General features: G+C 34.7%; 1 protein-coding gene across 1 annotated transcript in view; it reads right to left on the bottom strand.

The window, feature by feature from the left end:
- The window catches only part of LOC142343032 (uncharacterized), a 28421-nt gene extending 20491 nt beyond the window's left edge, over window positions 1-7930 (bottom strand). The window contains exons 1-4 of the mRNA XM_075394718.1: window positions 7648-7930; window positions 4917-5007; window positions 2140-2432; window positions 6-56 (exon numbers count right to left, since the gene is read on the bottom strand). Of these exons, the coding sequence (XP_075250833.1) occupies window positions 6-56; window positions 2140-2432; window positions 4917-5007; window positions 7648-7930 (718 nt within the window). The remainder of the gene's footprint in view (window positions 1-5; window positions 57-2139; window positions 2433-4916; window positions 5008-7647) is intronic.
- Window positions 7931-11900: the final 3970 nt, after the last annotated feature.

Genomic DNA, 11900 nt, shown 5'->3' on the forward strand with positions numbered 1-11900 from the left:
TCCACATTTGAACGTGTACAGCGGCGAACCTTCATCGTGTTTACAAATGTTGGCTCCTGAAAAAGAACTGACAATGATTTATCTTTTCCCTCAGTCAGCAAATATATGTTTTATTTGAGAAATTTTCGGTTTTTGGCAAGAAAGCGTCTTTATCGCAAAAAGAAACGCAAAAATCCTTCGGATTTTTGTCAATATCGTCATTTTTGTTCGCTATATAACTTGAGACAAGTTTCACCATTGCAATCAATAAAGGTAGTAAAAGTTGAAATAAGTTGAAGAAAGCATTAAGCAACCAAATAGCGAAAGAAAGAACGAGTTGATACTAATAATTGTGATGTTGTTGGATAACAACAAAATGTGGCCAGGTAATGCAAGCATTTGAAGTTGAAATAAAAGCACTGAAGCTGATGAAAAGTCCATCTACTAATTATGAGGTTAGGGGTATCAGCCGACTTAAAAATTTGAAAACGTGCCAAATGATCAACAAGAACAAAGTGAAAATAACAAAACTAAGAAAATTTTATTGAAAATATGATTTGAAAAGCGCTCGGGATATATTTATGATAATTTGTTTCATTACAGTAAGTTAATTTAAAATCCCACGGGCCACCGAGTCAAAGCCATACGGACAAGAATTATGTAAAATAAGCGGCAACTAGCGTTGACAAGTTAGCAAATTAGCTGCAACTTTCTTACATAATTCTTCTCCAAATCCATTGACTTTACATCTCTTGATTTAACGCAACCAACACAATTTGAATGCGTTAAACTAAGAGACGTAAAGCCAACGGATTAAGCTTAGATTATATAGGAAAATTGCAGTGAATTTTTTAAATTGTCAACTCTAGTTACCGCTTATCTTTCACAACTTTCCGTTTCTATGCGTAGATCTTACAAAGTTTTGCGTTTCTAAGCGTGGATCTTACATAATTTCCGTTGGTTTTGATATTATAAGTTTTTGCGTTTCTAACCATAGATCAGACATAATTTTGCGCTTCTAAGCGGCGATCATACAACATTTTGCGTTTCTAAGCCTAGATCGTAAATAAATGTGCGTTTCCAAGCCTAGATCTTATATGATTTTTCGTTTCGCAGTGTAGATCTTCCATTCGTTTAGTTTAGAGCTGATAGTAATTAATTTTTAATTTCTAAGCGTAGTTCTTATCCAAATTCTACTTTTGTAAGCGTAGATCTTGCATAATTTTGGTATTTTGAAGTACATATCTTAAATAACTGTGCGTTTGCAAGCGTAGATCTTGCATAGTTTTTCGTTTCTAAGAGTATATCTTAAATAAATTTCGGTTTAGTTTAGCCGTGATTTTTAACAATTTCTGCTTTTTCAAGCGTAGATTTTGTATAATTTTGCGTTTCAAAGTACATACCTTAGGTAATGGTAATACTTGATCAAGCGTAAATCTTACATAGTTTTTCGTTTCTAAGCCTAGATGTTCCATTAGTTTGAGCTTAGTTTAGTATTAATCTTTCATAATTTCTGCATTTCTAAGCGTAGATTTCACATATTTTGTGTTTCTAAGCGTAGATCGTGCATAAATGGGCGTTTCTAAGCGTATCTTCCGTAAATTTGAGTTGAAATTAGCGTTGAACTTACATAGTTTTTCGTCTCTAAGCGTAGACTTTTCATAAATTTGCGTTTATTTTAGCGTTGATCTTACATAATTTTGCTTTTTTATGCGTATGTTTTTGCATAATTTCTTTGTTTCTAACCATAGATCGTACATGAATTCCTTTAATTTATATCGTATACTTACCTGAATCAGTCTTCAGCTCATTTTTTTTTATCAACTCTGAAACCAGCCAACAGCAGAGACATCAGTTCGCTAACTCTTTGACACAATAACAAATTACCGATTTTTAGCAAAAAAGACATTACAACAACCACTTGCAGTTTATCTTAAAACTATAGTGCGTTTGTGTGTTTGTGTGTGTATGTACGTGTATGTGCGAGTGAGTATGTGTGTTTGTGTGGGTGTATATAATTATGTGTGTGTGTGTTCTGATTTAAATTTTAAAAACAATCTGTTGCATTTTAAAAAGCAGCAACGCGTATTCATTTTCAATTTCCTCTAAGTTCGGTTCCTCCTGCTCAGTTCTTTAAATGCGTCAGCTCATCAAACTAGCCTTTTGCAATAGCATCAACACAGACCAAGTCGTCCCTGCACCACTGAAAACTGTAAGGACTTGACTCCGAAACGTACATAGACTCATAAAACACTGTCTCTTGCAGAGTCATCGGGACGTTAACTTTTCTCTTACTGACAGTGCCAATTCCACATGTGCCAACAGTATGTCGTGAAAATGAATACGGCAGCCTCTCTTTGCATAATTTGATTGGCCGAACTCCTATTGGAACGGAGGAAGCAAGTTTCAGAAGAGCAATGTCATTTATGAAGGAATCAGAAGTCGTTTTGCATCTAAAATTAGAGAAACTGGAATAAATGCAGTCTCAGGTCGAGGTTTTCGTTTCTCCTCGTTTATGACGCAGACCATTTTTGAACGCACAAAGGGGGTACGGTGCGTTCAAACATACACAGGCGAGGAATCTTTTTGATCAAGCAAGATAAACGCACCAAGAGTTATATAAATGCAGAATAAAGGATTTTTGGGAACATCGTGAAATAAAGTTTTTCAGTACAAGGGTTGAGTAATTTGAATGCTTTTATTTTGAGTTTCAAATGAAATATTTGAGTTTTTATTTCCACAAAAAGAAGGCTTTAGTAAAATGAATTTTCAAAGAATATTTCGTTTTATTCATGAAACAAATGATTATTGATCAACTTTTTTCAAAAATGCTGAGGTTATATTCGTTTTTCTATTTGAGAAGCGTTTTTAAATTAACACTTGTTTAAACGGTGCGGAGAATAGTTTTGAAAGGTACAATTTTCCCCAGCTTCAGTCACATTACCCGTTTTTCTAACAGTTTCGGCCAAATAACACCTTGTTCTGATAGATTCTGCCATTATCATTTTCTGGCAGAATCTTGCTAGATAACCAGTTTTCTGCGAGAGTTTTGAAAGATAACCAATTTTCTGTCAGAATCTGCCAGTTTCCTCCCATCCCTTAACGACTAAGAAAACGCTGCGCATAAGAAACTTGCACTCATGCGAACTCTGTGAAAATAACTTTGCAGATATAGTCTTAATTATGCAATACTTATCCACAATTTTGATTAACAAAAAATGAAAACTATATGCAAAGGACGCTTTGGGTACTTTTAAAAACAATGATGTTTTCATGTAGAAAATGAGCGCATAGAATTTGTTCAATCTCTCAAAAACAGTAGTACACAACAGGCGAAATAAGGATTATTTGCCAAAACTGGTTTAGCAGTTATCAAACTACGAAAAACAATGGTCTTTTTTTCTAACGAGACACAAAATTGGTTTGTAAAATTTGTTGTAGTCTTAAAAAAAATCCGTATAACGAAAATTGGCAAATTTAAAATTTCCTCTTTTGTGAATCAGAAAATAAAATCAGCTTGACATTAAAACAATCAATTAAAATTTCACAAGAGAATAATGCAACAAGAACATTTTTTAAAAACTGTTTGTTGGATAAATGTCAAATAAATGAAATTAGTTAAGGTGGTGTCTTATATGTGGATAAAATTTTTAAAACTTCAGTGGGCTGGTACGTTGAACGATCTGTTTTGTTCATTTTCGCAGTTTCACTCATAACATCAGTCGTACACCGTGGTACCAAAATGCATCACACAGCTGAACTTGTGCCCTTTAAGCGTTATTTTTTCTCAATGAAATAATTTGCATGAACGCATGAAAAAGTCAGAAAACTTAGAAATATAGAAGAAATTTCTCAATTTTGAAACAATCTTGTTTTTTCCACATACTTAGAAAATTTGCTTAAGCTGCTGTGAACATCTATTGTTTACCATGCTATCACGCTTCGAAACTTCAAATTTTTATGAATAAAAATGCAATTGCAACTCTACTTAATATCACGATCGAATTGACAACGTGCACACAAAAATGACGCGTCCACGGAACACGAGCTACGGAATTGTTGTAGAAATGGATCAATATTTGACAAAAACACAAAAAAAGACAAGCGATTATTTATGTTTCATTTATAATTAAATCAAGATCAACAAAATTGCTTCTCACAAGTCCTCAAAGAGTTAGACATTCTAATTTAATTGGACATTTTGAAAATTCACGTAGACATTTTTTCAACAAGATAATACTAACATGAATAAATCGAACGAATGTATAATTTTCGAGCAGAGAGTACGGACAAAGATAATTTTTTTTTGAAAAGGAGTCCTCATAAATTTTAGTGAAAACTATACAAATTCTGTTTCAAGTGTTAAAAGGGATAAAATCGTAATGAGTAATTGCTTTAGAGCTGATTTGAACTCAAAACTTTGTTTTATTTGAATTTTATTGTAAATTTTAAAAAATTATTCAGGTCTACGTATCTTTTTGGTACCGTGGTGTATATAACGGCAGTTTTCTAAGTTTATTAGTTTGGTAGCTCGTTAAAAAATTCTTTGAATAAATTTTGCTTGACGGTTCTTGTCACATTTACATCTTGTACAGAAATCATTTTTCAGAATATGCTTTTATTATCAGAAAAAAACTTTGGAGCAAAATTTCAAATGGGCTAGGAATTGTAAGAATTGAAACCATAACAGAAAAAATTTGAAAGACTCATATGATATCATAGTTGTTTAACCTTATGACTTTTGGCTTTGGCGTCAACAGGAGCTTTAATGGCTAATTATCCCATTGATGGGCAGACATTAGAGATTGCTTCAAAATCGAGTAAAATAGCTAATGTTCCAGCTCACAGTCTTAACTATAGTCCCAGGAAGTGTCTTTTTACAATTTAAAAAGTTCAGCGCAGGAATGATTGTTTTGAAAAGATTATTCTTAACCAACCCCGGAGCGTAAAATTTTCTGACGACAGCTTGGGTCAACACATAGGTAGAGTTGCCCACAAAGTCTCCCAGATGCACAGTCAAATGCGAACCTAAACAAAATTTCAATCTATTCTGTCTCATACACAACCAGCCTCGACCATTATTAAGTAACGAATAATCCATATTTGACAAATAATTTGTATGAAAAAAGATTTGGTTCGTCTTTAAAAGCCGTTCTTCAATTTGGCTAGAACTAAAGATACAACTGACGAATTTGACTCAACAATAAAGAGTGCGTACTCGACTTTCCCTGTCGGTTATTCAGCTCGCTGTTTTTAAAGCACGATGAATATTGACTTCAAACAAGATTTAGTTGGGACCTGAGCAGCCCAGTTCAAGGTTTGGTCCAAAAAATTGAAAGATTAGCGGTGGATAGCGGTGAAAAAACTTCTTTCACCGCAAAGCGCCCACATCTTTTAGCGCTGAATGCATCGATAGTGGTGAACTTTTAACTTTTGTAAGATTAGCGGTGAATTTAGCGGTGAATTTTTGTGAGAATTGCATTTTTTTTTAGTGGTGAAATTTTTTTTCTCGCAGCATAAGAATCAGAACGATAAGAATCAGAACGTTCTTTAAGTGTCTATAGAGCGTTCCGTATCTCAGTCCGAAATGAGTATGCATCTCAATGAGCGATTTCCGAAAATTTCATTGCTCAATTTTTAATTATTTTTAAATGTGTTTGATTGGACAGCCTAACAGCAGCTTGCGTTTTTTTGGGTATCGTGAAAAGCTTGAAATCTAATGTTTCAGTACCCCGTTTGCAAATAACCTATTAATTGCACATTTTAAGCAGGTACATAATCCATACAAAAATCAGTTTAGTAACGAGCATTGAAGGTCATTACGTGGCCATTGTACGAAAAGACAATTTTCAATAAATTTTGCGTTTCGTAGAATCGAGTGACAAAGACATTTCCGTACTTTTCAGGATTCATATACCACTTTCGGCGATAGAATTAAGCTACGAAAACTGTGGAAACAAGACAATTAAATGAAGGAAAAGGCTTACGTTTTGCCTCGCGGGCCATGGGACTTGAAATGAAACTACCACAACCGAACAAATTATCACGACCGAAATTCAGTTTTAAAATGGGGGTTATTTCCGTGGGGGTTTATTAAGTTAAGTGAGTTTTTTTCCGTGGGGGTTTATATCCTAGACCCTTAAGTATGTGTTAGAAGAAAAACTCAGTCGACCGAGAGACTTAGTACCCTGAGAACAGGGCACTTCTATTGTTCATATTTTAGACTATTTTTAAATGGATTGGGCTGGACAGCCTAACAGCAGCTCTGGTTTTTTGGGTATCGTGAAAAGCCTGAAATCTACTGTTTCAGTACCCCGTTCGTTTGCAAATAACCCTTTAATTGCACATTTTAAGCAGGTACATATTCCGTACAAAAATCAATTGAGAAACGAGCATTGAAGGTCATTACGTGGCCATTGTACGAAAAGGCAATTTTCAATAAACTTTGCGTTTCGTAGAATCGAGTGACAAAGACATTTCCGTACTTTTCAGGATTCATATACCACTTTCGGCGATAGAATTAAGCTCCAAAAATTGTGGAAACAAGTCACTTAAATGAAGGAAAAGGCTTACGTTTTGTCGCGAATTCACCTAACCCAATTCCAACATTTGAGCATCAAATTACTATAAATTTTTATTGCCCAAATTTTAATAGCAATTAATTCAGGCCAAATTCAAAGATTCATTTAATATTGTGAACAGTGCTATGGATAATTGTAAAACCACTTAAATGCGTTCATAATTGTAAAACCACTTAAGACTTCTAAATCCACTAATAGTTGCCAATATGCTTCCTTTCATTTCGATATTTAGTTAAGGTAACCGTGAGAATGGTTGACTTAGATTTGAGTTAATTATAGCCTGGAAAATATTGTCCTATGAAATGCGACCCGAAACGAGCGACAAAAATGTCCCAGGTTTCCACGCCAACCTCGAAAACACGCTTTGTGAAATGCGGGGCACATAAATCCAATTTTGAAAAAATATTTAATTTGAAAATATATACTTTGAACTAAAGTAGCCTAGTGTCACTCGTTTCTAGTGCCTAAATTAGCCTAGTGCCTACAACACTATTATTAAAAAAATGGCCATAAGAAATACTTGGTATGTTTAGTTTTAAAAGATATGATTCGTATTATCAGTTGCTTTTCTACAACTTTCGAAATTGTGAGTTTTCTGTTTATTAGAAAATTGATTCTTAATGTAGCTTTTGTTTGCATGAATTTGAAACTTAATTCTTGAGGAAAATTTTGCGCAAGTATGAGCTAATTTACTGCATTTTGTTTGCTTATTGAAGAAAATAAGATAGGGGAACACAATCCTTGTTTTGTTTTTATAACTAAAAATGTAAAAAAATTAATGACCATTGATGGGGATTCAGTTGACTGATTCCTATTCACAATTTCCCATCTTTTAAACCCAACATACCGACAGTTCTGCACGTTTTAATCCGAACGCACCGAAAATTTCCTACGTTTTAATCCAAACATACCCAGAATTTCCTTCGTGTCAAAACCGATCAAACCAACGATAGCGATGATAAAAACGTGATGGTTTTTGTCCTTTTGTTCTAACTAAAACCAAACATACCGACTATTTTCGTGCGTTTAAAACTACAATTTCTCGACCTAACCATAAATCCATGGGGTGATAACCCGTTAAACTTACTTTGAAGACCTCTAACACAATGTGCTGCAGTTATAACCCACCAATCGTCAACAACTGCTCCACCGCAAGCCATTGAAATATTAGGGTGCTTGCTCAAAACAACTACGAAAAAATTAATGTAGTTGGATGCATCAAATCCATTAATAATCAATTTAGTTTCAAATGTTTGCAGACTGTGTTTTTCACTGATCGGTGCCTTGACCACAGCCGTATTTCCATTTTGTTGATTGTAAGCGATTGTTATAAATATTACTAAAGCAGGTTGTATGAGTTTATACCCCATCTCAATTGTTTATTTATTGACAGTAAACAGTTAGTTGTTTTCCGATGGTAAACTATCACGTTTCAATTTCACCGATTTATTATTGCAATTTGATCCCCATTTTATTGACAATGCCTATGCTGCAAACGAGGTCCTAGAATTGAACTGACCTCTCATTGGTCTCTCGATAACCCTTACGGGTGTCTGTATGCCCTCTACAAACAATAAAATTTTGGTTCAAGCGCAAATTGGTCTATTCAGAGGCAGTTGTGTACTCATATGCAGCCCCATTCTAAATGTGTCGGTTGATGCCTTTCCCTGGTTGCCCTAGTCGAGGCCAAAAGTTTCTCTTGTAAGATCTTACAAGATTCTTGCAAAAAACGTTTATCTTTTAAGATCTTGCAAGAAAAAGTTTATCTTGTAAGATTCTTGCAAGTAAAAGTTTATCTTGTAAGATTCTTGCAAATACATAAACCACCTGAAAAAATGCTGGAATAAGAAACAACTAACCAACCAAAAGCACAATTGTTATAAACTGAGTATTTTTCTGTATATTTGTTTTTTGGGCACATCGTGCCCCGTTTCTGCGTTTTTTGTGTTTGTTTTTGGGCACATGATGTCCGTTTTTTTGTGTTTTCTGTGTTTTTGTTTTTGGGCACATGATGTTCCGTTTTTTGTGTTTTCTGTGTTTTTGTTTTTGGGCACATGATGTCCGTTTTTCTGCGTTTTTCTGTGTTTTTGGTTTTTGAGCACATCGTGTCCCTTTTTTGGCTTTTTTCTGTGTTTTCGTTTTTGGGCACTTGATGTCCGGTTTTTTGCGTTTTTCTGGTTTGTTTGGGCACATTGTGCCCCTTCCTTTTTTGTCAGTTTCGGGTTTTCAAATTTTGTAAATGTTTTAGAACCTCTTCAGGAAACCATCTTTTAGGGCCAACAGGAAACCATCTTCGCCAAGGAACCTTGAAACACAACAGAAATCCAAGAAAACATAAATGGAAAAATCAGAAACAATGAAAAAAATCAGGAAAATATTTGAAAAACGAAGACCGAAAAACCCTTTTACGATGTCTTAGATTAATATTTTTCTGATGTTTTATTTCCTCGGCTCTCTTTTTTCGATGCCAAAATATGCGTGCATTCATATCTTGCAACGTTTTAGATTTTTTCTTTGAGCATAGGTCACAAGAATAGGTGCTGGAGGCAGAAAAAGAATTTTGAAATTAAAAAAGGGTATCTTGTAAGATTCTTGAAAGAAAAAGTGTAGCTTGTAAGATTCTTGTAAGAAAAAGTGTATCTTGTAAGATTCGTCTAAGAAAAAGTTTATCTTGTAAGATTCTTGTAAGAAAAAATTAATCTCGTAAGATCTTGAAAGATTTTGGAAGAAATTTTTGTAAGACGATGCATCGTCTTGTAAGATTCTGCCACAATCTTGTAAGATCTTACAAGATAAACTTTTTTTCTCGACTATAGGGTGGTACCCAGGTCGAGGCGTGTACTAATGATAAGACAATTATAAAAGCACGGGGGTGGAAGTACAATGTAGAATGCGTTTTTTATGGACACGCACCATATTTAAATCTGCCGACATGAACGAGTTCCGAATCGAAAGTCATTATCTAGCCAAAGTCTGATCATAAACCATAACCAAAGCCTGATCATTGACAAGCTAAATTTTTCCTTAAGAAACCAGTGAGCTAATTTCGAGCAGCGCTGATCCGATTGAGCTGCGTCGCGGACACCATCCACCGAGAAATCGGTTTGTGATCAAACGAATGTGAGTTGCGCATACGGTTATCAGACACACGTGGGTGGCAAAACGCTGAAGTGCCAGACGTGTACGGGTCACGTCACTGATGATACAGAGGTTGCACATTCCCGCAATAAAAAGTTGAAATATTGACGCTGTGGGGACAATTGAAGAAAACATTAATTTCAGAAAAACTGCTCAAAGAATAGCGTATTTCTGTCTAGATTGGTGCAAATAAAAAACAAGATAGCATGCTACGTGGCATGCATATCTTGGCAAACATTTTGTTACTTTTTAAAACTAGTTGCAGCAGCGTAGTTTTCGCAGGGAAGCCTAAAATGTCAGTTTTGGTGAGAAGTGCACTAAATTTTATTTCATAATTATTTTCAATTAGCTCGATATTTCACTGAGTGATTGTATCGCATTCGCCTCTAAAGTATGCAAACGCTTTATTGCAGCGAAAATTATTATAGGACCGCAATTATTTAATTATTTGCAACGATTCATTTGAATATAAGCAACAAAGTAATTTGTTTCCCATTGCGGAGCTAACGTAAAGGACAAAGCGAAACCGAAACAAAATAAGTTGAATTAGATCAATGCCGAAAAGGTTACAAGCTTTTCAATCCATGAGCTTGCAACCAGCCGGTAAAAATCGAAAACTGTTTTTTTCTGCATGCAGGCTGATTTTTCACTTAGAAATCACTCTACTCAAAATAACGCATAATTTTACAATCCCAAATTGGTGTGAAAAAAATTGTTGTTTTTGTCGGTAGATCTCTCCAGTAATTATAAAAGACCCTTTGAAGAGATACTAAAAAATGTTTTTTTAATATTTCCAGCGTGTATTTTATTGAAAAATTAACTTGATGAAAGCTTAAAATGCATTACGGCACAGGCAGAAATGTCCAATTTAGAAACGGAAAACGCAATAACAAACGATAAATAAACACTGTGATTTACACAAGTTTGGCTACGAACCTCCAAAGCTTCTATAATTAAAAAGTCCACAGTTTTGCGTTCGGCATCATTTTGAACAAGAATACAGGAAAAAGTTACTACTCCATATTAAGTAACAACTATATTTCTTGCTCTGATTGATTTCGCGTTTCAGAAAGGAGCAAAAAAACACTTCTTCGTATTTCTGGGACATGAAAATCTGTCGATTAATAGAAGCTTTTTGGGACATGGAAAATGTCGATTAATAGTAGCATATGGAAAAATTTCACGCCGTACTTTTGAGATCTGTTTAATAGCAACTTCGGCTGATTATAGTTGTGTTCAATGAAGCTGATCGGTTTCTTGCTATACATCGTCTACTATTGATCGGTAACCATTTTTGTATGCAATACATTTCCACTTCACTGGTGCATCTGTTGGAGCAGAATTAAAGTGGTCGCAATCGCCAGCAATACAGTTTTATGAGAAATGAAAAGATCAAGTCGTCTGGTCTTCAACAAACAAAAATTTGAACATTAGTGAACACAAAATCATATTATCAATAAGCCAAAGTGTGATCAATAATGAGAAAAAATCTGACGATTAACAACCCAATGATATTGACAAGTTTTGGTCATTAAGGAACCAATGAGCTAATATCGAGCAGAATGTTAGTGACCAGTGTCAACGCTGATCCAACTGATCTCCATCACGCAAACCGTTAATACCCGCCAAGAAAGTGACTCTGATCAAACGAATGTGAGCCGCGCCTACGGGTATTAGACACATTGGGTGACAAAACGAATGAGTGCAAGATCCTGCCTGTGGTGATATAGGTTGAACATTGCAGCAATGAAGAGTACGAACATTGACGTTGCCAGAACAATTGGCAAAAAGTATTCATATCAGAAAAAAAAACAGCCCAAACACTAGCTTCTTTCTCAGTTGAGGCAAAAAAGACAAGACGGTACTTGGCAAGCATATCTCGGCAAAAAAATTTAATAATTATTAAAACTGGTTGCAGCAGCGTATTTTTTTGCAAGAAAACCCATGTGTGAGTTTATGTTATATTTTTTCTAAATTTTGCTTAAATAATCATTGTCAGTTAGTCAGTTAGTTCAATATTTTACTGCAGTTATCGCAATCGCTACTAACGCGTGCAAACGCTTTGCGCTGAAAAAAGTTATTGCGCTGTATTTTTTTAATTAACTCCTAATGTTTCATTTGAACAAAGAAAATAATGTAATTTGTTTTCAATTGTGGAGCAAACATAAAGGGCAATGTGAAATAAAGTAACCTGAATTATGT

Source organism: Convolutriloba macropyga, chromosome 7 (assembly GCF_964194025.1).
Source record: "Convolutriloba macropyga chromosome 7, txConMacr16.3, whole genome shotgun sequence".
In the NCBI taxonomy this organism is placed as follows: Eukaryota; Metazoa; Xenacoelomorpha; order Acoela; family Convolutidae; genus Convolutriloba; species Convolutriloba macropyga.